At 39.7% G+C, this 24835-nt stretch overlaps 1 protein-coding gene across 3 annotated transcripts in view; it reads left to right on the top strand.

The window, feature by feature from the left end:
- The window catches only part of NKAIN3 (Na+/K+ transporting ATPase interacting 3), a 381587-nt gene that overhangs the window by 52445 nt on the left and 304307 nt on the right, over window positions 1-24835 (top strand). For 2 of the 3 annotated variants that reach the window (XM_015282718.4, XM_025147985.3), the window contains exon 1: window positions 306-558. The exons of the other annotated variant lie outside the window; for it this stretch is intronic. In XM_015282718.4, the coding sequence (XP_015138204.2) occupies window positions 505-558 (54 nt within the window). In that variant the 5' untranslated portion in view covers window positions 306-504. Of the gene's footprint in view, window positions 1-305; window positions 559-24835 lie in introns of those variants that run through there. 3 annotated transcript variants of the gene reach the window in all.

The raw sequence follows: 24835 nt of genomic DNA on the forward strand, positions 1-24835 counted from the left end.
GCCGCCACACGGGCGGGTGGCTATGGGGCAGGCTCCGCCCCGCCGCTCCCTGCCCGCCTCAGCCGCCCAAGTCCCGTGAACTTTCCCCGGGCTCCCGCAACAAGCGGCCCGCAGTCGCACTCCTCGGCCGCCCTTCGCGGGCTCCGTCCCCGCTCGGAGCCGCGTGTCTCCGGGACGCCCCGAGGGGAGCAGCCCACTCCTCTCGTATCCCTCGCCCGCCTTCCGCCGCTCCCCATCCCCGCAGCACGCCCCGCCTGGCCCGCCCCGCTCCGCACACGCCCACCCCCGGCCCCTGCCCCTTCCCCAGAGCCAGCCTGAGTCCCCGCCGCCGGCTGCGCTCCGCGGGGCTGCTACCCGTCCGACAAAGGAGGTGGAAAAGCAGAGGCGGGGGGACGGCGAGGAGGAGGGGAGGGGGACGCGGCCGCTCCGTCCGGATGCGGTGAGCCCCCGCTTCGCCCGGCAGCGCGGAGGGAAGCCGAGGAGCAGCCGCGGCGCTCCGCCACCATGGGCTGCTGCACGGGGCGCTGCACGCTCATCTTCCTCTGCTCGCTGCAGCTGGTGAGTGCGGGCACGGCCGGGGGGGGCCAAGTTCTGTGGTGCGGGGCCGGAGCGGTTGCGGTACGGGCAGGGGGCGCGGGCCCGGGGGAACACCGTGACCATCTTCTGTTCTCTTTTTTTCACCTCCCTGAGACCCCCCGGTACCACCCCTCCTGCACTTTCCCGGGGTTCCTTTTCTCTGCTTCAGTGTTCCTGAGCGGGTAATTGAGATGAGGAGGACGCGTCTCCCTTTGTTTACTGAAGTTGGCGTATGTGTTTCGGAGAGCAGAGTTGTCACAGGAGCGAAGCGGCTCCGATTAGCGATAACCCTTCCCCCGGCTCGTTAGCCGGGCGATAACATAATGCTCTGCCTTCGGCGGTTCGTCCTTAGTCCCGAGAGGATTTAAAAACATTTTTTCTGGTGACTCGGAGTCATCGTTTTGCCACATGATCTCTCCTAAGAGGAGCGCTGTGCCGCGCGTGTGGCTGCGAGGAGAGCGGTGGGTTGCGTTGGCCGCTTTCCCCTCCCTCTAAATCCTTTCTGGATTTCCCCAGCTATCTCTGGCAGCACTTTGCGGTGCCCCCTGCTTAAATCCAACGCAGGCGAGTATTTCGCTCGACCACCCTCCTTCGTGTCAGGGCTTTGTGCCTGTGCCGACTGCTGTACCTCCATTGTGCTCAGTGCGAGGTACGGGATGGAGCTGAGCGGTGTAGGCACTTGGGTGGTACCTCAAGGCAGGGCAGGCGTGCCATTGTGCTTGTGCTGTGAGGAGAGCTGCGCTTCTACCGTTCGGTCTTTGTTTTTTCTTGTTCTGCATCAGTTTTACAGATGCTCCTATTGACTGCAGGAGAATCACTCCTGATTTACTTCAACGCGTGTGGGAGGGGAGAGAAGCCCTTTTTCTTCAGATATATCCCTCTACCGGTTATGAAGGTTATAATAACTGTATTTACTATTCTGGAGAATTACTCGGAGGCTATAAAAATTGAAGTAAAGTGTGAATAACCACCATAATCTGCAGAGAAATGCATATAAAATCTTTCAGGAAAGGATTTGTGTTTTATAAGAGACCTATCAGATCATGTAACAACTTCCAAAAATGACTTTAATGTGCAGCTTTTTCTACTGTACTTACCTGCTTTATAACGTTCTGCTGTCATATCCGTATCTTTCAGGCACTGATAAATGTCTGTGTGGCAAAATGCTTTCACTTTATTTCATTTTCATTTAAGGATAAGAGCCGTGCTTTAGATGCAAGGTGTACTCTGGTAGATGTGAACTTAGAGCTCAGGTGCTTCCTGTGCTCTTGGTGGTGGCAGTGTTCAATGGATGCCTGTGGAAGTTGTCAACACGGGTGGTTTTAGAGCGTTTCTAACATCTCAGAGGTCATGAGTATAATGTGTGCACAGCACAACCACATCCCCATCCCCAGACATTGCTGTCATTAAGTGATGCCTGTGTTACCTTGCATCCAGTTATGGGGAGGGGAAAGGCATGATGCTGGCCATGGACAGTATTTAGATGAAACGTTACAAAAGCCAAAGCACTTTTACTTCTCTCCTAAGGTTTTGGGAGTACAGGTGATCTACACAACTTGAGGAAAAACTCTAGGATCATAGAATGGCCTGGGTTGAAAAGGACCACAATGACCATCTAGTTTCAACTCCCCTGCCATGTGCAGGGTTGCCAACCACCAGACCAGGCTGCCCAGAGCCACATCCAGCCTGACCTTGAATGCCTCCAGGTATGGGGCATCCACAACCTCCTTGGGCAACCTGTTCCAGTGTGTCACCACTCTCTGTGTGAAAAACTTCCTCCTAATATCTAACCTAAGCCTCCCTGTCTCAGCCATTAATTTAAAGCCATTTCCCCTTGTCTTACCACTATCCACCCTTTAGGAAGAGAGATGGGCATGTATGTTAAAATTGTTTACCTTAGTCATTATTCTGCTGATGTTGGATGAAGGTATGTGAGCAGTTCTGCCTGAACCTTAGGATTAACCTTCAGATATCACCTGAGGAAGATGGACCTTATAAAATAGGGTTGGTAACACCTTCTATGGTATACGGACAGTCAGCCATACCATGTGGGCATACTGTAGCACACTGTTCTTTTTGATATAAACTGACATGAAGTAAAAGGCCAAATTCCTGGAAATATGTTCATACCCATGGTTCAGTTTTTGTTTGAAAGCAATATGCAGTGTGTTGTGGTCTTTATAGCTTCTTTATAGATTCATTGAAACTGGCTTCCTCTCTGACTTCTGTCTGGTGTGTATATTTGTGTGCTGCCGGGATGAGGAATTACAAGGCGGGGAGAACAACACTGTGTGATGCTCTATATGATACTCAGACCCTTAGCAATTAGGTGTATAAACTTCAAGAAGATTTTCTTGTACTTTTCAATGCTGTTTGTCTGTCAGTGATTTTGACGTAAAATGAAAACAGTGTTCTATTGCGTTTTGATTCATGAAAACGTATATTGCTGATTGACAGCTTTTCCATTTCGTAATAAATACGTCTCAGTACTGAATCCTGTAATCCCATGATCGTTCTGCATGTAGTTTCATACCATTTAACAATATTCTTCACACCCATCCGTGTGCATCCCCATCACTGTGTGTGATGTGGGATTCTGGAGATAATCACGGAGGTGGTCGGCTGGGTGGCACCACTGCTGGAAGAGCTGCTAACAACGTGCTGTCCTGAGCAGTTTTCATACACCTCTGCAGGTTTATTCTGCTTCTGGAAGCTGGGGGAATTTTGCCTAAGAACAGGGTTGTGCCCCCTGCTTTTAAACCCTGTGATCTCTGTCACTGTTCAAAGTGAAGCATTGTAATATGCCATTTCCAAAGTTGCCAGGCTAATAACTCGGAAGTGTGTGCGTATCTTAATGACAGATTTATGCATAAAAAGATGATTAGGAGCTATGCATACGTCTGGAAAATATATCATATGGATATATGAGTCCTTTGGATTGCAGCCATAATTCTCACTAGTGCCATCAGAAGTCACAGACGTTGGCCTCCTCTGTAGTAGAAAATCAAAGCAGCTGCCAGGGATGGTGTCTGTGCTAGAGTAGCCGCTATGCCAGAGAACACTGCAACAGGAAAATTCTTAAAAAATAAAGCAAATAAAAAAAGAATAAATTCTGGAAGGGGGGTAAATTGGCAAAGAATTGCAGAGACATTTAGCTGTGTGAATCCAATTGATGTTAATATGTGTCACACAGTGGAAGCCTTCATGCTGCTTTGAAAATGTGTTTCTGAGTAACTACTATTGCAGGATAATTTTGTTTTAACATTTACAGCAAGAGGAAGTTTGGAAGTTTTTGCTACCTAGAAGCATAAAGATAAGCATACACAAAGAACTATAACAGAGATCATGAATGAGATTTTCAGAATAGTGAATGGAAGATAAACAGAAGGTGCTCCGTCCCCTTTACTGCTTTGAAAATCTCATTTCATGCCTTTTTCTTTGCTGCACTGAGTTCATTGTATAGATGCTGATTTAGCAGTCTATGTTCTGCCTAGCTGTTGGCACAGAGCAGTCTATCCCCTATTTAACCTGTTACTTTCCAAATAGTTTGTGTCAACTGACCCCATGGGGAAGTGATTCTCATGGAAACACAGCTTCTCTATACCAACGTTTTGACCAAGTCAATGGAGACTGCAGTTGGTTGTTCTAACAAACTGATTCTTCTCTGAATATTCATGATGTTGATTGCAATTAACATTAGTTATAGCAATGCAGGCAAATCTTTACCCTTGGAGCTGAGACTGTAAATTAGTCTAAATTAGACTAAATGTAACATTTCACTATTTTTTACTATAAACAGTGGAATTTTAGTTATGTGAGGAAGTGAAAGATGCCTTGCACAGATTTTTGTCTCATTTGAAAATGATTTATAAAGCTGCAAACTAACTTCTATTAATACGCCTTTTCACTCTTACAGTTAGGCTGTCTGTGCTTGTATATTAGAGCTGACAGCAGTTACTTAGTTAACAGCTCACAGATTGAAGAGATTTGATAAATTGAGAAGGTAAAACCTCTGAACCGATAAATTGTAGCATCTTTTTACGTTGGTAAAAGAATCGCTGGCCCATTGATCTGGAGATGAAGCATCTGTCCACTGATAAAGGCAGAGGCAGCATGAGGGAGCGAGCAACGCACAAACAGGGATGAGGGAAATTGGGATTTTAGCCCTTAACAGTATGCTGGTTGTGGGATGCTTTCCTGCTGAGAAAACTGATGGGGGAATGATGTTTTGCTCAAATAATTCAAACAACATTCCCAAATCATCTAACTGTTGCAAGTGGCTGTGCCTAAGAGACTGATATGCTTGTTTTGCAGGTGTGTGAATGCCCTTAATGTTAACATTAGAAGTAATAGGCTGTGTCCAGGCAACTGCTTGAGTTACGTCTTAGGAAGTTGAAATCCAAAGCATGTGTTAGGTTGTATTTTTTTTTTTTTTTTTTTTTAGGATCTCTATCAACAGGAATAAAAGAATAACAACTAGCAGTAAATGTTTTTCACTTTGTTTTCTGGTTTCATACAATTGTTGGAAGATGCTTGTTATGAAAACACGTTTTTAGTGCATCAGCACTGCACGCTTAACCACTCCACAGACCAGCAATTCAGCCTCAGCAGTGAAATTCCCTTCTTGTAAAGCTGTGTGCCGTACTTCTTTCAGTTCATTCCCCCAAAGTTGGGAACTCAGGACTTCAGGAACTCTGGACTTGCAGAGCTGTCTGAAAGTTCTGAACTGGTGAGTCTGCTACGGAAGCCATGCCACAGTTTCTTTGGTTTTGGCTTTATTCACCACAGCTGGCTACTTTGCTACGGTTCCTTGCTGCTCTGTGATTGACAGTCTACTGTCATATAGAAATATAAAGAATATCTTCCATGGTGTTGAAGTGAAAGATTTAAGGTTTTAATGATAATAAGGGAAATGAATTCACTGAAAGTTGTACATCACATAGCTCTCCTTCTTGTATATAAGAACAGTAGGTTTTGGAAATATTTATTTTAAGAATATTGGAGGATGGAGTTCATCTGCTACATTCTGCCACTGCAAGATTTTTGAGACTGGGAAGCAAAGATTGAATTTTTGAAAATCATTGAAATTCGTAAGGGTAGCACTGTTGGATCCAAACAGTTTGAGTAGTTCCTGCAGAATTTCAACACAGAATAGTTTTATGCTAATAGATCAAATGAGATGGACTGCAACAGCAATTGGGTGGATGGTGTTGAAATCTGACTGTGTTTTTTTGAGCTGTTAATCTGAAATAGAAACTTGTATGACTAGATAATTTTAAATCATGTTTTCAATATGTATGTTCTTTACATGCATCTTGGACATATAAAGTGGATCCTTTCAGTCTGGGGACCAGTCTGTTAAGTTGGTAATAAGTAATCAAACCACAGTTCTTTTATTTCTCAGGAAAATGTTATGTATCTTAGCTTCTCTGTATATCTGTATATCTTGATATCTAAATGATTCTCACATACAGACAATAGCATGTAATTGATTAGGTGAGCAAAGAATCCAAACAGCTGCACAAGTGACTGGCCCTGTGTATGGGAAATGTTGAATCACAGCCTGAACCTCTGATTGACCACCTGAGGCGAGCACTGTCAGCCATGGAGCACAGGCAAAGGCAATCACCTGTGTGACTGGAAGGGAATTTCCAGTCACAGGCTCCACCTCTCCTAGACCCCATTTAAGGGCTGACTGCCACTGAGGAAGGTTCTCTCTCTGGAGATTGCTCTTTGTGGAGTTTCTCAGGAGCCTACGACACCGGTAAGCAGTTTCATTTATCTATGATTATCTTTTCCAACGTGATAATCTTACTAAGCTTAATTTCTCTCTATGCTTATTGATCATCCAATACTTTACAACATCTGTATTCTTATTGACCTTACACCCTGGTATTACACAATAAAAATGAGTAGTGGAGGTTCTATATTTCACTTGAGTAGGACCAGCATCAGTTCATGTGTTCAGTACAGATACTGGTAAGATAGTTGCTTATTAGGTTTGCATGGTGGAAGGAGAGATACCATATCCAGGAGGAAATTCTGATCAAGTATTAGGGGAAAATAAGTCATGGTCAGAGCAGTCACTGGAGCATGTTTTACAGGAATGCTGATGAGTCTCCACAATTGACTAATTTTAAAACCCCTATGAATGTAGCTCTGAAAAATTTGTTCTAACATTGAAGTGCATCTGATGTGTTGGGCCCTGCCATGAGTAAGGGTTTTACCACGTAACTTTAGATTATCTCGTGACTATAAAGTTTTGCCGAAGCATAACGAATAAGGGCATTCAAGCCTCTATTAGTAGGATATTTAAAATACACAGTAATTAAGGCTGTTTTGAGATAATTGGCTTCTTAATTCGTTGTGGGCATAATACTGTGGAAATTGGCTTGAAAAGGCAATAACTATTCCAGTATTCAGTTGAATCTCTGAATACCCAAATTCATTGTTAAATTAAATGAGAAGTACCGATGATGACCTTGTTATTTACAATTTCAGAAAGAATATTTCTGTGATACAGTATAGTATGTCAGATCTTTTGAGCTTATTTGTATTGAAGCAAAATATATTTTATCCAGTCAGTCCTATAGTTAATCACAAGAAAGACTGCTGACATTTGGGGCAGAGAGCCTGTTATTTTCATTTGTAAGGGGAAATGAACTACATATTTTTGGTTATAGATGAGTAATGAAAAGAAGCAGTAATGACTGACTCTAGTTCAAGAGACTGATAATAAGATAGAGTTTTTCACTGCTAGGTCATGTTTTGAAATTCACTGCAAGTCAAATAAGGGCAAAAGTCATTATGGCTTACATGAAATGTTGGCTGTCTTGATATGGTGTCAATACAAAAATATAGTTCTCATATGAGTCCTAATTTTCACTTATTGAGGATTTATTAGGAGGATCAAGGAGGTGGCCATGGATTTTGAAGACCAAAGTGATTTTTTTGCCTATATTTTCTTCAGGTCATAATTTGAGTGGCACTAACAAGACAGAGCAATGAAGTTTGCAGTGCTTTTGCTAGTACTGGAAGTGGTATCTTAGTTTGGGATGCAAGCACAGGGAGGCATTTATAAACTTGATGTCACATTAAATCAAAATGAAAAATAAAGTTTAAAAAATTGCATTGATTTTTATGTGAACTTCATCTGTTTCGGGGGTCAGGAAGAGAATATTTTTTATTTAGTATATTTTGCCTTAAAAATACAATTCAGGCAATAGCAAGTAGAAAATTTCTCACTTTGAATTTTGAAGCCACTTGTTTTAATCTAAAATGAGGCAGTTCTCTCCTCATCTATCATATAATGATAGAATGGCTTGAGTTGGAAGGGACCTTGGGGATCGTCAAGTTCCAGCGACTGCCACATGCAGGGTTGCCAACTTCCAGATCTGGTACTAGACCAGGCTGCTCAGGGCCCCATCCAATCTGGCCTTGAATGCCTCCAGGGACGGAGCATCCACAGCCTCTCTGGGCAATCTGTGCCAGCACCTTACCACTCTCTCAGTGAAAAACTTGACATTCCCCTGACATCCAATCTAAACCTTCCCTCCTTTAGTTTAAAACCATTTTCCCTTGTCCTATCACTATTTACCCATGTAAAAAGTTTATTTCCCTCCTGTCTATAATCTCCATTTAAATATTGGAAGGCCACAGTGAGATCTCATTGCAGTCTTCTCCAGAATGAACAAGCCCAGCTCCTTCAGCCTATCTTCACAAGAGAGGCACGCCAGCCCTTCAATCATCTTCATGGCCTGCCTCTGGGCCCTCTTCTGAAGCTCTACATCCTTCTATGTTGGGGCCCCAGACCTGGATGCAGTACTCCAGACTGGGTTTGACAAGGGCAGAGTAGAGAGGGACTTTCCTTTCCCTTTCTCTGCTGGCTTACCCCTCTTCTGATGCAGCCTGGGATACTGTTGGCCTTCTGGGCTGTAAATGCACACTGCTGCCTCGTGTTTTTTTCATCAACCAGAGCCCTTAAGTCCTCAGCAGTGCTGCTCTCAAGGAGTTCTTCTCTCAGTCTGTATACATATCTGGGATTACTCTGATCCAAGTGCAAAACTTTGCACCTTGCTTTGTTGAACCTCATTATGTTCACATGGGCCCATCTTTCACGTTTGTCAAGGTCCCGCTGTATGGCTTCCCTTCCTTCTGCTGTGTCAACTGTACTACTCAGCTTGGTGTCATTAGCAAACTTACTGTGAGTGCACTTAATTCCATCATCTATGTCACTGATAAAGCTGTTACAGCGAACCTGTCCAGACAGACACCACTTGTCACCAGCCTCCACCTGGACAAAGAGCCACTGACTACAGCTCTCTGGCTGTGACCTTCCAGACAACTCCTTATCCACTGAATAGTCTACCTTTCAATTTAGAGATAAGAGTGTGATAGGGGACCATGTCAGAGGCCTTGCAGAAGTTTGGGTAGATTACATCAGTTTGTTTTCCCTTTGTCCACCGATGCTGTCTCTTCATCACAGGAGGCCACCACATTGATCAAGCATGATGTTCCCTTGGTGAAGCCATGCTGGCTGTTTCAGATCTCTTGCTCATTCCTCATGTGCCTTAACATGTCTTCCAGGAGGATCTCTTCCCAGACACAGAGGTGAGGCTCGCTGGCCTGTCGTTTTCTGGGTCTTCCTTCCTGCCTTTCTTGTTAATGGGAATGATGTTTCTCTTTTTCCAGTCAGTGAGGACTTCACTTACAGCCACGACTTTTCAAATATGATGGAGAGTGGCCCAACAACTACATCAGCCAGCTTCCTTAGAACCCTGAGATGCATGTTTTCTGACCTCATAGATTTATATGCATCCAGTCTCATGAGGAAGTCTTGAACTTGCTCTGGCCTTACAGTGGGAGGGAGTTTGTTCCCCTAGTTCATTGGGACGTGAGAATCCTGGCCGACGGTGAGGTCTGAGGCAAAGAACTCACTGAGTACCTCAGTCTTCTCCATATCTGTTGTAGTTAGTTCTTAGCAAGAACAGGTAATGTGAATCTTCTAAAGGGTGTGCCAGTAGGTTTTTGATGGTACTGTGCTGTACTCAGTGAGACTTGCTGTTCCCTGAAAGAACAGTGCCAGCAGATTTATTATTATTTTTCTAAATGCATGACCAGTGATCTCACCAAGGATCTGTGCCTTTAGCAGGTCTGTAAACTGGATTTGATCGCTATTCTCTGATCTTAGGAACGTACAGAGTGCTTAAGATCCTGGTAATAAAAATGTAGTAAAAGATTTTATTTTAGTCTTTTTTTTTAACTGTACTTCCTTATCATCTTGTATTTCTTCAAATACTGTCATAACTTGCATGTAGTCCCAGCTCAGATGGATTTTTTTTTAATGCTGTGGTGATCTGGGACTTGTTCTTACAAGTTGCTGAATGCCCTCCAGCTCTCATTAAAAACCCTGAAAGTCATTCTTGTACATATTGGCTCTTCATAATGATAAGTTCAAGCAAAAGCAGCAGCAAACCCCTTCAAGTGCCAGCAATGCAGTAAAATGAGAGTAAAAAGAGAAGTTTTCTACTTAGTAAAATAAATTGTCTCGTCCAGAAAATGAAGCTGACACCAAGAAGTAGTAAAATGGAAAATTTTGATGAGAAAGTGATTGGAAAACAATTATTTGTGTTGAGTGTGACTCTTTTTGAACACCCACAGGATTTTTTGTTTTATTAGTACCAATTTTTTTGCTGAAAGTGAGTATAAACATATAGAGAACATATGTCTGAGAATGAGCCAAATAGAACTTCCCTAAGAAGAGTTCTGACACACACCAAAGAAGCTACAGATAAAGGACAGGAGGAAGAATAACTGGGAGATGAACCATGAACAGAAAGATCCTAATATGTTTTCATGGTGAGGGAGGTAGTGGTTGCAGGGTAAGAATTGTAGAAAAGTTCATTATAAACAAGGTGAGATGTTAGAGCCCTCATCCGTGCACAGATTGAAGTTAACTCTGTGTGTGGGAGGAATTCTTTTCTAAGGTTTCACCAGAAACAAGATCTTAAGAAAATAACTTTTATCTAACATGCATCAAGGTGAGTGTGTTTAGATTCTAACTGGAACAGAAACCTTGCTGCTTCTACAGACTGTCTGAATAATTTACATCATAAAAACCTCAAAAGCCTCTCTGTCCTCTAATGCAGATATGCTGCTCAGAGAACTGAAGGACGGTCTACTCACGATCTGTACGGGTGCTGAAGATTATTTAATCAGTCTATAATCAGTCAGCTGTACATTTTTAAGGTACCTGTTTCAGTGTATCCATTAATGTGCATGTTCCAAATGCACTTAAAAGTCTCCACATTTGGAAGCAATTCTGGGTGTTTCCAGTTGATTCTTATGTTGGTGGAAGTTGCTGATTTGTGCTGAGCTTCATCTTTCTTCTGATAAACTGTTTCTGTTCTCATCAACGTAAAATGCTCCAGTGCTCAGCTGTGAAATGATAATACTATTTCCATTCTGCATCAGAGCCTGTTCTTTTTTATCGAGCAAGATGATTGGTTCTCAGCTCTCCTCCTAGCAACTTCAGAACAAGTTCCAAGCTTTAATCTTCACCAGCTTTATTAAAGTAGGATTCAGATGCTGTTCATCCCAGCCTCAGACCAGTGAGTCAAACTGACCCAATAAACATCTGGATTAAGGTTCTCCTCATCCTGAAAATATCCTTCACTGCTGGAGTTATGTTGTCCCATAACCGTACCCTTAGCTAAAAATACAGTGTCATTCTATAGAATTGGAAGTGTCAAAGGTGTTAGCAATTACAAACAACGGATGGAATTGCTCAGTTAAAAAAAATAAATTAATACTGTTGAGTAGCATACTGTCATAAACAAGAATAAATCTCCTGTTTGGAGGATCCAAAATGTATTTCTCTAACTTCTCTTCCACCACTAGAAAAAGTAAATACGTGCAGAAATGATATGGTACTGTGATCCATTTCCCCTCACTCATAGAAAAGCCAAGCACAGGGTTGTTATCTGAGTGAATCACATCCATACAACATGAATAGGATTTCATATACTCTAAACCACTGGTAGTTGTGGTTCTTCACCTTATGTTCGTTGCACAGCATTAGAGAAAGGGGTGGTTAGTTTAGAGAAGGCAGCAGTATGAACAGTGGATAAGGACTGTTTCATAATAACTGAGCTAGTAGTGTAATTCTGCAGTGTTGCAGTCAAAGAACTTGTGATGGGAGCATTGGAATGCAAGGAGTCCTTCCTGGTCCATATTTGTGATAGCAGATCAGACACATGATTGGCCGTAGCCTAAATTCAAACTTCATTCAAATATCACCGAAGAGTTTAAGTGTATTGAAGTAGTTTAGATGCCTTGAATGGCTTTTGGTGGTATTTCTAATGTATAATTTAATCATAGTGGTTTGACGAAAGACAGAGCTGACCAAGTCGTACCAAAATTAACTGTGAAGTGCCAAAGTTGATTTAAATTGGATTAATGTGATAATGTCCTTCATTTCTCTAAATGTCTTTTTTTTTTTTTTCCTTCTATTAGTTAAATAGACATAGTCAAGACCATGGAATCATAGAATGGCTTGAGTTGGAGGGGACCTCAAGGGTTATCAAGTTCCAATCACTCTGCTACAGGCAGGACTGCCAACCGCTGGATCAAGTACTAGATCAGATTGCCCAGGGCCCCATCCAACCTGGCTTTAAAGATAAATGTGTTCAGCTTCTAATTACTGCCTGTTAGCCTGTACACCTGTAATCAGCTGAATGTGTACTGATTCATTTATAGTAGTCATGTGCACCTTGTTGGTTGCTTGTTCTGTTGTGGGACAGGGATGGGGCAGGTACTAATCCTGTACATACCCTGGTGTGCCAAATTTTTCTATATGCCCTGGCTTTTTTTTTTTAAAGCACATTGCATGATGGGTGGAACGCAATGCTACCTGTAGCCTCTTTTAGTTATATTTAACAAGCTTGTATTACTTAGAGTGTGGGAAAGAATGATATGAAATAGTTTCATGGTGTTTTTGCATCTGCAAAAAGTTCCAGGTTTCAGAGGTCTGCCTGTACATGATACTTATTTGCACTGAAAGCTGATAAACTGTTTCTACAGAACCTGTGGCCCAAAGACTGTTGAGGTTAATCCAAGGTCTCACTGAGTAACAGAGATTCTGTTTCATGTGGATCTCAGCTTTCTGTGAGATTTGGGTTTCTAGGCCAATGTACAGTTTGTGCACGTGCCAGATGTGCAGGAGTGTTCTGATTCTGCTAAGGTTTCACCCTGTTCATTCATCTGTTGAGAAGTGGAAGTAATTAATGCCCTAAGTCCAGTAATGGGTTAGCACTTTTAAAAATCATGGGAAGCACAATGAAGCTGAGGTTGCCTCTGGATTAGGATGTGTGTCTATTGCCTCTGGATTAGGATATGTGTCTAAGATACACCTTGCCTAAAGTACACACAAACCAAAACAGGTAGTGTGTTAGGAAAAGGAAGCAGGCAAACATAAAATAATTTGCTCTAGGCCCTACAGAAAGTCTCTCATGTCCTAGTTCATGCTGTTTTTCTACTTGGTGTTTGCTCATATTTCTGCATACAGTTACTATAATTTGCTTTCTGTATTAGCCACAAGTGGCTATAAACATATTAACATTTTAATAGGAAAATTTGGTATGTTTGGGTGGGCACATACTTTGAGGGATGCATTTCCTTTTAATTGCATGCTGTTTGCAAAGTAGTTCAGGAGTGCTAAAATTCACTACAAGGGCAAAGATATCTACAGAGTCTCTTTTGGAAAGATTATTTCTAAGTGCTGACAGATTTGAGTCCTTGAATTCTCTCCTGCAGAATAAGGCATGCAGATACCTACACCTGTACTGACTGCATGTTTAGCTGGAGATTCTGCCTGATGGTCTCATTCCTGGACACAGGCTGTTAAGGAAGGCAAGAGTCAGGCTTTTAAGGTGTTCTGGAGATCAAGGAAATAAGAAATAATCTCCCCAAAATGCTGAAACTGACCATCTGCAATATGGAGAAAGGACAATTGTGAGGAAGGGAAAAGTTTGATTTTCTTTTTGCTGCTAAATTTAAGCACTGTTTAGTTTGCATAAGAAGAACTAGGAATTCACCGTTTTCTCAGTATATTGCCTTTGTCAACCAATCTGCTTAATTTAATTTTTGAAACTGGAATTGACCAAGATATTATAGCATATTAATTGCAATGAGAAGAAGAAATGTTAATCACCTGTGTGGTAAACCTTGACTTTTGCACGTACCATTTTCTCTGAATGATAAAAGCACATCTGATGATGGATGGCAACTCTGCAGGTAGAAGGGTGATTTTCAAAGCAGCCCATTCAAGATCAATTCCCTTCTTCTAAAAACAAAGCAATATATTACACTGGTGTTTAAGGGATAATTACTTTGTCTTTGAAGAACATAAACTATCAGAAACCTCCCAGACTGATTGTGCGAAGTAAGGAGCACCTCCTTCAGAGGAGTGAGCAACATTATCTCCTGCTGAGAGTAGCAAGAACTATGGATGCCGACTGCCCACCACTCCAGCATTGCTACTCTGGGGGACCAAGTTGTAACCAAGGCAGCTGTGCCATTGGCTGGGCTCTATGACTACAGGCACTATTAGAGAGTGCCATTAGATGAAGTCATTGAGCCATTAGGAAGCCTGCAAAAATTAGCAGACTTTTGTAATCTAAACAGCATTGTGGTTAAGTATATACCCACTGGACATCCTCAAGGGAAGATTTCTTTCGCATGTACTGACTCTGTCAGTGTTATCAGCCAGCACTTCACTAGCATGAGATTTAAGCTTTGTAACATTTCATGGATCCCTACATCATGCTGAGCTGTGCTGGTCATCTATTATTAACATGATGGCATTTTTTGCTAGACTAGAAGTATCTTCTTATCCTCTTTCTTATTAAGTCTTCCATTACTTTAAGATGCTTTCAAGGTCTCTTCTACTCTCATTTTATTAGTCAGGAACAAAGGCTTTTCAGATTTCAGAAGCTAATATATGCTGGTATCTGGATAAGCAAGCAAATACCTCAGATTTTGAGGTCATTTTATTATTTAATGATGTCTTCAAGCCTCATACACTGTCTTTATAAAATACCTCTGTGTCCTATCTGAATGCTTATTAACATGCTGTTTTAATTTTGCATTAGAAATCGTGGCTCTGTGTGGCAAAATGAGACTTTCTCTGGTTACCATCACTAGTTATTCTTTTGCGCATATACAGAATTGAAAGAACTTAGAAGAAGGTAGAGGCAACATTGTGCTTGCTTACACAAATTGATAGAGACACTTGCATGTTCATTCTGCTTTAAAATGGCCAGAGGCAAGGCAGTTTGCATCTGGGAACCATGCAGTTAGCTTGGTGTGGTGTCGTGGTCAATAACCCTGCTGAGAGTAACATAGCTCAGGCACAGGGCTGTGCTAATGCATCCACAGTGCTTCTGTGTGAAGATGGACGGTGCCTGGACTGATTGGATTAGTCAGAGCAAACAGACCCACTGGTAGAGAGATGCATCTCAGTAAAATTAATGCTGTTAGATATGTGTTCTCTCTCTTATCTAAACAGTTGTTGTTACATGAGTTTTTAGCTATTAACATTGAAGTATTTCATGTTAATTCTGACTTAAAAGTCACTGTCAGAGAGTGAGATGTGCTGGGATGTTCTTGTCACTGAACAACCTTAAGCAAACGTTGGAATCCAGTGACTTCAGTCTGCTAGATCCTGAATCAGGCTAAGTAAGCCATCCAAATCAGAGAGCAGAAAGTTACTGATTAGCATACAGAAAAGAAAAAGAAAAAAAAAAAACCAATAAAAGAAACTTGAAGGATATTGCAACTGAATGGTTATACCAAATGTATTTATTTAAATCTATTGTATAGTTCCTGCAAGCAAAGAAAATTGATTTAGTCCTTAAGGACTAGGTTGGAACAAAGGGGCAGGTTCTGTTGTAATGTCTGATTTGTTGCCTATTACTGCCATTGCAGTGAGTAGAAGACCTTGCTGGAGGCCATATGGAAGCTGAGTCAAAGCCAGGAAAAAAAAGCATGACTCCCAGGCTCATGGCTGAAACACCAGATCACTGTTTGTCTAAGTTTTTCTTCTCTGGTGCTTTCAAACTCTCAGTAAAATTAGACTTGAGGTTGAAGTGTACTTTTTTATAGACTAAAGATGGATCTTTTCTTTGGGAAAGTTTGGTTGTGTCATGGTTATCTGGTTTTAAGCAGCAAAATAAATGGTGATAATACATCTGAACTCACGATCACCTGCTTTTTCTATTATTAAATTGTTCAAAACTCATTTACTCTGGCTCTCTAGCTTTTCTAAGTCCATTAATGTCAATGGAGCAATGGTCATACTTGCTGAATATCCATTTTAAGAGATGACAGCTGAGTGCTTGATGGTAAGTGTCCTTCCCAATTTTATGAGAGCTTATTTTATGCTTTCAAATATTTTCCCTGGATTTTAGTAAAATGCTCAATAGAGTCTGAGATGATAATGATGTCCCTTGTTTAAAATACATATGGTTTAGTACTTGCTTGTGCCACTTACCTTCATTAGAGGGTTTGTCTCTGCCTACTCTTCCTCCTCCATCCTTGTCTCGTTTTGGAAAGTGTGAAGGTCCTAAATGCAGCAGGACCCTCAGTTGTTAGCAGAAAGTTATTACAGAGAAGAGAGACTATTCCTGTAACTTTTGGCCTTTACAGAATACATTTTTATGTCTATTTTAAAGGCATATGGAGTTATGATAGTAAGGATATTGAAGGCATGGCCCAAAAACACAGATATCTTCACCATTATTTCCCTTTGTGTGTGTATATGAGAAGTAGCTCTTGTTAATGATTCTACTCACAGAGAAGTGAATCTGTTGTTCGGATGAGCGTTGTATACCTTGCAAGACAACGCCCGTTTTGGGTGCCTGGTGTTTACACACATCAAGGGGCCTTGGGTGGACGAGAGTTACAAGAGTAACTGTTATCCAGTATTTTTCTACAGATTAATATTTACACATGATTAAAGATTTATATATCACAAGATTGAGGCATGGCTGAGTACAACTGATTAACATTAAAGACAATCTGCAACCCCTATTTTGTCAAGTGTACACGTCTGTACTTACGGATACACAGTTTGGCCCTCTCTCAGAATTTGTAATAGTCCCCCTAGATTTGTTTCCATAGTACCACATTTACACTTAGGGAGTCGAGATTCTGTTGTTTAAAAAAAAAAAATTGGCTCATTATAGGAAACTGAAGGGGGGAAATTGCCATTTCTTTGTATCTTTGTATTTCAAAATTTCTCTGATTTTTCTTCTACTAAACAAACAAAACTACAGAAAGCTAAAGGTGTGAACCAAAAACTCTTGAGAGTCAGTCAAACAGATCTCATTTATTTCAGGTTTTTTTTTATTCAGCCTCAAATGCTTTTTTCAGCAGTGCTTTATTATTATTATTTTTTTAATCTCCAGACACTTAAATATTTTACTTTTAGCTCTCTTACTTTGCTGGGCAGAAACTCCCCTGTACCTGGAATTGTTGTCTCCAGACCTTTCCAACGGTGTTGGGAGGGACGCATTATAGATGCAGTCTTAACCTTTCAGCAGAGGGAAAGAGCTGTGAACTGAACCTGTATTTCAGGGCTGGAACCAAGACATCCCACAGCAACCATAATAAATAGGCACTTTTCTAAGAACATTAGATTTTTGAAATGTACATCACTTCAGTTCTTGTCTTAAGGAGTGGTAAGAACTGAGGCAATGGGACTAGAATGGCAAAACCTGAGTAGTGGTAATGATGTTTTCAGATACAGGTATACTTTTCCATTTATGCAGATGAATAAAGTTTTAGCTTGATTGTCCTCCTTTTGAAAAATAAGATACATATTCTCACTGAAATTCATGGGAGAAAATTTATTACTCTGGTTTGGGCAGTGCAGAAATTATTTTTCCTTCCAAATGTGCAGGTTGAAAACTATCTTTATTTCTTCATAAAGAAGAAGTAAGGAAATCTTAGGGGTTCATTTACGTGGATGTTTGATGGAGGATGTGTTTGTGCTATTGATTCTGTTTGGAGGCTAGTGGTCTTTTGTGGCTGCTCCTGATTTCAGAAATGGCCTAAAGGAAACATGCTCAAGCTGAGGAAAATAAGTATGTGCAATATTATGCTGGATGTAATAATAAAAAGTCTGGAATATTGTAGTGATACATGTTCACAGAATCATAGAATCATTAAGGTTGTGAAAGACCTCTAAGATCACCTAGTCCAACTGTCCACCCATCATCTTCATGCCCAGTAAAACATTGCTTAGATTTTGTCTGTATTACAGTCTGCAGTCTTAGCACTACTGGCATAACTTCATGTATGGGAACTGTTGAATCACAGCCTGAACCTCTGATTGACCACCTGAGGTGAGTGCTGAGTCTGCCACAGGGGCACAGGTGAATGCAATTTCACCTGAGTGACCGGAAGGGGTGGAGCCTGGCTCCACCTCTCCTAGACCGACCCCATTTAAGGGCTGACTCCCAAGGAGGAAAGATCTCTATCTGGAGATCACTCTTCCACGAGCCCAGGATGTGGGTAAGCTCTTTTTTTCATTTCTCCTTTGTAATGTGATAATCTCTCTGGTCCAATACCTGTATACCTGTTTGTCATACACTTCATTACAAGAACCTCTTTGTACAGATGTGACATATGCCAACAGGATTTTATTTTATTTTTGTCTGCAGGATATTATACCACCTCTTCAAATGTTAGGTTAAACTGAGACATCTCTTGTCTACTGCTGCAGCTTTGTCCATACCAAGCTCTTTGCCATCCTAGAGCAGCTACCTGGGGTGTTGAAGTTTTCCTGCCCTGAGCTAATAAAAGTATGGAGCGGTTACTGCACAACTTTGTGATGTAAAGTGGATACTTGAATACTTGATACTATGAAGAAGTGAGCAATGTGGTATTCAGCTGCTGTCAACTCTGTTATATGAATGTGAAATCTGTCTGTGCTGGTACTATTCCCTGCAAAGTTATGATGCAACCCTTTTCCTCCTATAAAATAATGAATTAAAATTATGTTTTGATGAGTAGGAATCTCATTAATGGCAAGCAGAAAATTGTGTACATCAAAAGGCCTTGTTTATAGTTTTGTTTTTAATTGTCAAATATGTTTGTTTTATGCATGTGTTACGTTATTTTTAATAAGCAGTTATCAAGGATTTTAATAATAGAAGAAAAAAGAACAGCTGAAAGGCTGAGAGAGAGACTGATAGGAAGAGAAGAAAATACAAGATGTACTTCTGCATGTGAGACTCTTTCTTCTGTTGTTATATCATTCCAGCCTTTAAAACCTCATCTGACCTCTGGTCGTGTTGATTGCAGTGGCTCTCCTTATAGCTCTGATTCTAAATACAAGAAGTAAGTCTGCTGAGGTCAGGTTCTCTGCTTCTATTTCTTTAGTTTGGAGAGCTCATAGTTTATCACAAACTTGATACAAGGCCTGTTTCTCCTTAATGTGTAGCAGTGTCTTAGAAACCCATATTCTCAGCTATGGATGCCACCAAGGTTTTCTTCCATATACATATTATTGTGTTGATATGTACTGAACGTGCAAAAACAGTCATGCTTTAGAACACCCAAAACCATTTACTGAGAGAATTTTTTTTTTTTGTAATGAATTATAAAAAATCAGGCTAGAGGAACAGTGAAGTAAGTCATTATTGGTGTCACGGGGCAGTGGTTTGTCTAACCTATTCATAAAAATCATCCAAATATGAAAGTCTTGTTATTCTACTGTCTCTTGTCTTACAACTGGAAAATGTGTCTGAGTACCTTGCCCAGACACAGATTTACTTGAGAATAATAGGGCATGTATCTCCTTCTCTTGTTAGAGCTATCTGGCCACGTGACGTGGCCGTACTGCTACCTCTGCCTTCATTCACACTGTTGTTAGATACAATCTTGATGTATGTTAAATTTTTGTAGCAATTCAAGACAGCTATTTCCATTTATTTTCCCTACTTATATTCATCTTTCCTCTTTGCAATAGCTTTACATTCATAGTTATTATTATTATCTCTACAATCCTATCTCTTCCTACAGTTTTCTTCAGACTGTGCTGTTCAAATTCCCCTTTGGAGAAAGGTTATGCTTCCTTGTTTTCTGATTGTTCTTGTTGATGTGTGTTCTAATTTTTACCAATTGGCCCAAATTTTCGCTGGGATGTGGTTCCCAATCTGAAGTCAGGCCTCCAGGTAAGACCCTTCCAGTGAGTGTAGACAGACTTTCTCTCTCTCTCTTTTTTTTTTTTTTTTTGAGTAGAATGACACTGCCGGTAGACTATCTACTGTAAACCACAGTTCACTTGTTCACTTCAACTTCCTACTGTTTCCACTGTGGTATTTCTGTTTATTACTGATTTATACTGTATTCATACGTACTTAACATATTGAATTGCATTTTTTCCTTTTAGACTATTTCCCCATTTCATCAAAATCATTTTGAATATTATCTTGTGTTCTAGCATGATTAAATTTGTTTCTGCCTTCATATTGTCTATAAACCTAGTAAGTATGTGTTTTATTATACCAGCTAAGTAATTTATCAATCTGTAAGATAATTTTCCCTATGGACAAGGACAAACCTTCCAGCAAAACCCAGTTAATCTACCTGTCAGTGAAGCATTAGTCAAAATTCTTATAATGCTGGTATTTAGTCAGTTTTACTTCTCATAACATTACACTTAGATGGTATTTTCATAGATTACTTTAAGGTAATAAAATGGGAAACACTGGACTCATTATTCTAATAAAACTAATTATTCTGAAATTTACAGTCCTTTTTTTTTCTTTCTTTTTCCTGTTTAAGTATAGGGATTACCCTTCTCCTTTTTCCCATCTTCTGGTTACTTGTTAATTATCCCTGTGTCATCTTCAAGAATGCTAATAGTGTTGCACTATATTCAGCATGTTCTTTATCTATTCTTGAGTGTATTTCATACATACAGCCCAGGTGATTTGAAACCATCTGATCTATTCTTTTTTTTTATTTCTACTGTCAGCTGAGATTATCTTTTAACTGAAGACTTAAGTAAAACAGGAATTCAGCCATTAAACCATCTTTTCATTATTTACCAATAGACTTTGTTTTATTGTGGATATTGGATCTTTTTTCCTTAGTGGGGAAAAAGTGCTCCCAGCTTCAGTTGTATGACTGGTACTCTGATATCCCACGTAATCAATACATTTGTTACATAGTTAATCATTTTACACATCTGCTTTTCTAATTTTTTGTTGACTTTTTTACTTTCTGGTGTAATTCAATAATGACATTTTTTTAAATGGAGAAGATGTTTGGAGGGATTAGTTAGACGAGCAAGTAGTTTTGCAACACCATCCATTGTATGCTACTCAAATTATTCTTTTTCTCCTCATTCTTTCCCTTCTTTAAGACGACCATTTGGTCAACCATGGCATTTCAGCAATTCAGTTAAGCATGATGAAGCTTCATGCCACCTCATCACCTGAATTTCCAAGTCCACTGAATGTTAGATGTCTTGAATGCTATGGCTGATGTAGAGGTTTCTAATTTGGCACTGGGACTGCCATCAACCAAAAATACAGACTGAGACAGCAGTACACTATCCCATCCTTGCAGATACTTGGAAATGGACATGACTGAACACCTTGGTTGGACTCTGAAACTGGATCAACTTCACAGATGACCCAGATGTGTGTGTGTAGTGCAGAGGATGGAGTCAAGGGGAGAGGAGGAACAACCTCTGCTGTTAGTCTGTCATTTAATGGCCAAGTGTGAATGTTATTTAAAGTGTAAGGCTTTAAAAACCAATATTTTTGTTGTAATCAATTCATGTATGGAAAAAAAAGTGTTTTGTACAGTAAAACCAAAATATTCTAGTCTTATGCAAGTGTAACATCATGTAAATAATATAATGTGACAAATCACATAGAGTTAATTGTACAAGTTTTTTTTTTAAGTATCCTTTTGACTAAAGCTGTGTGCTTCTTTAATTATTTCTGCCTGATTTTCATAAAGGGAAAACTTGTTTCTTTTCCCATTTTATTCTCTTTTCTTTTTAAGATTGGTGAAGGCAGGTTTATGCTTACAAATAGGATTTATAGTAAAGATGTTATTTAACAGCTCTCCCTTAGTAGCTCACCAGTAATTTGATATATAAGGCACCTGGAAGAGGCTTTAGAAGAACAATGAAGTGGTTAATGAGGAAACTGATAGTGGAAAAGCCCACATATTTGGGGGGGGAAAAAAAAAAAAAGACTGGAGTGGCAATTTAGACTTAAATAATCTTCAGTGTAATTCATTTTTTTTTGTCCTCATTTCAGTCTTCTAAATACATACTTTGGAAACCTCACAACTGATAATGAATGTCTTGGTGGCTGAAAGTCTGTGAAGTAAATCCTCAAGGAAGTATATTCTAAAGTAATTTTCAGGAGAGATGTTCCCTTCAGATGGAATTTATCCAGGAACATTACTGTTAAGATGCCATTATAATATAGGTAGGCGGGAAATTTGACAAGATGGATCTGCAATAGTTCCTAGCAGAAAATCTTGGTACTACCAGACTTAAAATTTCATAGGTATTTCTTTCCCTAACTTCCCATCCTACTTTTTGAGAATTTGACTCCCACAGATACCCAGTTTGAAAACCATGCTGTATATAACCATTGTGATTTTCAGGTGACTCTAGGATTACTTTTTTTCTGCATCTTGAGCTCAGCCTCTTGATGTTGCCTCCTACTGTTCATAGTTCTTTGAAGGCTTAAAGCTAGCTTAAGTTTTCAAGTAATGGCTTATTTTTAATTATCAATATTACTTCATTTTCAGGTTGTGCTTGGTTCTTTACAAACAAAAAAAGATGGGTATCTTGTTAATGACTCTAGGGTCAGCGTGTCACCCAGCATCCACTCCCGGTAGACCTGACAAAACAAACAGTGATGCTGTTTCAAGGAATGTCACAAACACCAGGTCAAATACACTAAAAGCTTTGGTTTCTTGAGCATCAGAGGTTCTTAGCGGATCCTGTTGCTTTCCTGGCTGGTGAAAAAACATTCAAAAAGATTAATGATCAAAGGAACAAATGAATGCATGGGTTTTTTTTAATATTATCCCAGTGATTCTGTTCAGTCTGTTGAATTCAAAGACGCTGGTTTCAGATCACTGAAAATCTACTACTTATCTACAAGAAGAACCTCTTAGTTTGTACAGCATCTGGCCCCATGAAGCTGCAACACCAAGACATCCATAATCAAATTCATGATTTGAACTCTGTATTCTTCTGTAGATTGCATCCTATGAAATATATAAACACGAAAGGTACAGCCTATGAAATGTATAAATGTGTAAGATACATGGTTTAATAGTATGTTCTGTATGAGTAAAGTGAAGTGTAAGGATCAAATTTTATAGAAATCTCCATTAATACACTAGTTTAAGAAAAAGGTACACCTACATCTAACAGGCAGTACAACATGCTCCTTTCTGTCAATTGTCAGTATTTTTCTTTTTCCACTATAATTTGCATTTTTTTCATAATAGTTTGCATTAAAAACTCTCAATGTCTTTTCCATTCTGGAAATTTTACATATCCCTCTGCTATATATGATGGTATTATTTTTCTGAAACAAAAAAAAAGCTTTTTTTTTAACATAGGCAAAAATGCCTTCAGTGAGGAAATTGTGGCAGAAAACATTATTTTTGTACTTAGAAATTCCGTCGTGATGCCTTGCTAAGAGTTGATAGGTCTTGAAGTACCTTCAGTCTCCTCTGAGGATGCCTAGCTGACTTCTGCTTTGAGTAAAGTGACACATTTTCCTTTGTTGTCGTATAATTTGAATCTGTTGCCTTAATGTGTCATGACAGGTACAGTACAGGTGAAGAGCATGTAGAAGAGAGAAGGCAGAGCTACACAAAAATTGCCAAGAAGTATTAAAAACTGTGAGATTCAACGTTTGAATTTTATGCCGAATGTTTCTAACTGAAAACTCAACTTCTCTTCTGGTATGAAAATTAAAATTTATGCAAAATTGTGTCTATGCGGATTCTTTGTTATTGCAAAGAAACTGCAGCCATTGCTGTAAAAAATATCAATGCACACGTGCGTGGACCAGGAAAATAGAAATACTTTAGGTGACTGTCTCAAGGTTGAGCAAGTTTCAGTGTGAGAAGTGGGTGTTGTGTCTAAACACAATCATTTTTCCCTTTGCTTTCTTCTGTTTACCTGACTGTGCAGTTGACCCATTGGACTGCCAGATTCTGAAGGAACTGGTCCTGGAGGAATGACTTAGTTAATTCAGGAAAGCAACAGCACTAAGAATTGGCAGGCCTGGGCCTTGTTTTGTTTCTGACAGGATTTGAACAGTTAATGGATTTTTATAGAGTAGTTTTATTTACAGTTGAATCCATATTTTTGAATAAAACACCTTTCAGTGTAAATTTTCTGTACAACATTTAGATTGCATTACTACTGCTCTCCCCAACAATTCTCTAACAGTGCATACTTCAGCATGGGTCTCTGAACGATGGCTTTATTATTATGAATGGGAAGTTAAAATATAAATTTTAGCTGTCACTGGGTAGACTTCTATTAGTTTTGGTAGGTTCAGTATTGGGCATAAACATATAGAGAAAAAATTTCTGTACTGAAAAACAAACTCATATTTGATATTTCATGTAGACCAGTGAACAAATTTCAATAGATACATGCAGCTGAAATTAAATGGATGCATCAGTATATCTAACGCCAAGCTTAAGCTACAAATAATTAAGTTTTGTCAATTTTATTAGGGCTTTTTTTAGTATGGAACTGCTTTTCTTCTGAAAAGGATTGATAAGCAAATTGTGGATGCAACATAAAGGATAAATAGTGAAACCACTTCATACTGAATGTATCAATCTTATCATAAATTGCGTGGAGACTATCGTCTGGAGGAAAATTACAGTAGGCACCAGAAAAGCTGGCAACTGCATTTTCAAATTTATAGGTGGAAATAAAAAGTAAGTAATTGTTGGAATTCTGTGTTGTGTGATATATTCTTGCATAGTCTTCTTTTTTGTGTGTGCAAAGGGATTAATTTATAAGTATGTGTAAAAAGACAATTTTTGTGTGTTTGAGCTCATAAACAATTTTTTATATACCTCTTATTTCATAACATTTTCTTTAAGACTTGCAAATATTTATTTTTAAGGGATTTCATAGATTATTCTCTACTATATGTGGCTCTTATTCTTTCTGTCTCCT

Source organism: Gallus gallus, chromosome 2 (genome assembly GCF_016699485.2).
Source record: "Gallus gallus isolate bGalGal1 chromosome 2, bGalGal1.mat.broiler.GRCg7b, whole genome shotgun sequence".
Taxonomy (NCBI): domain Eukaryota; kingdom Metazoa; phylum Chordata; class Aves; order Galliformes; family Phasianidae; genus Gallus; species Gallus gallus.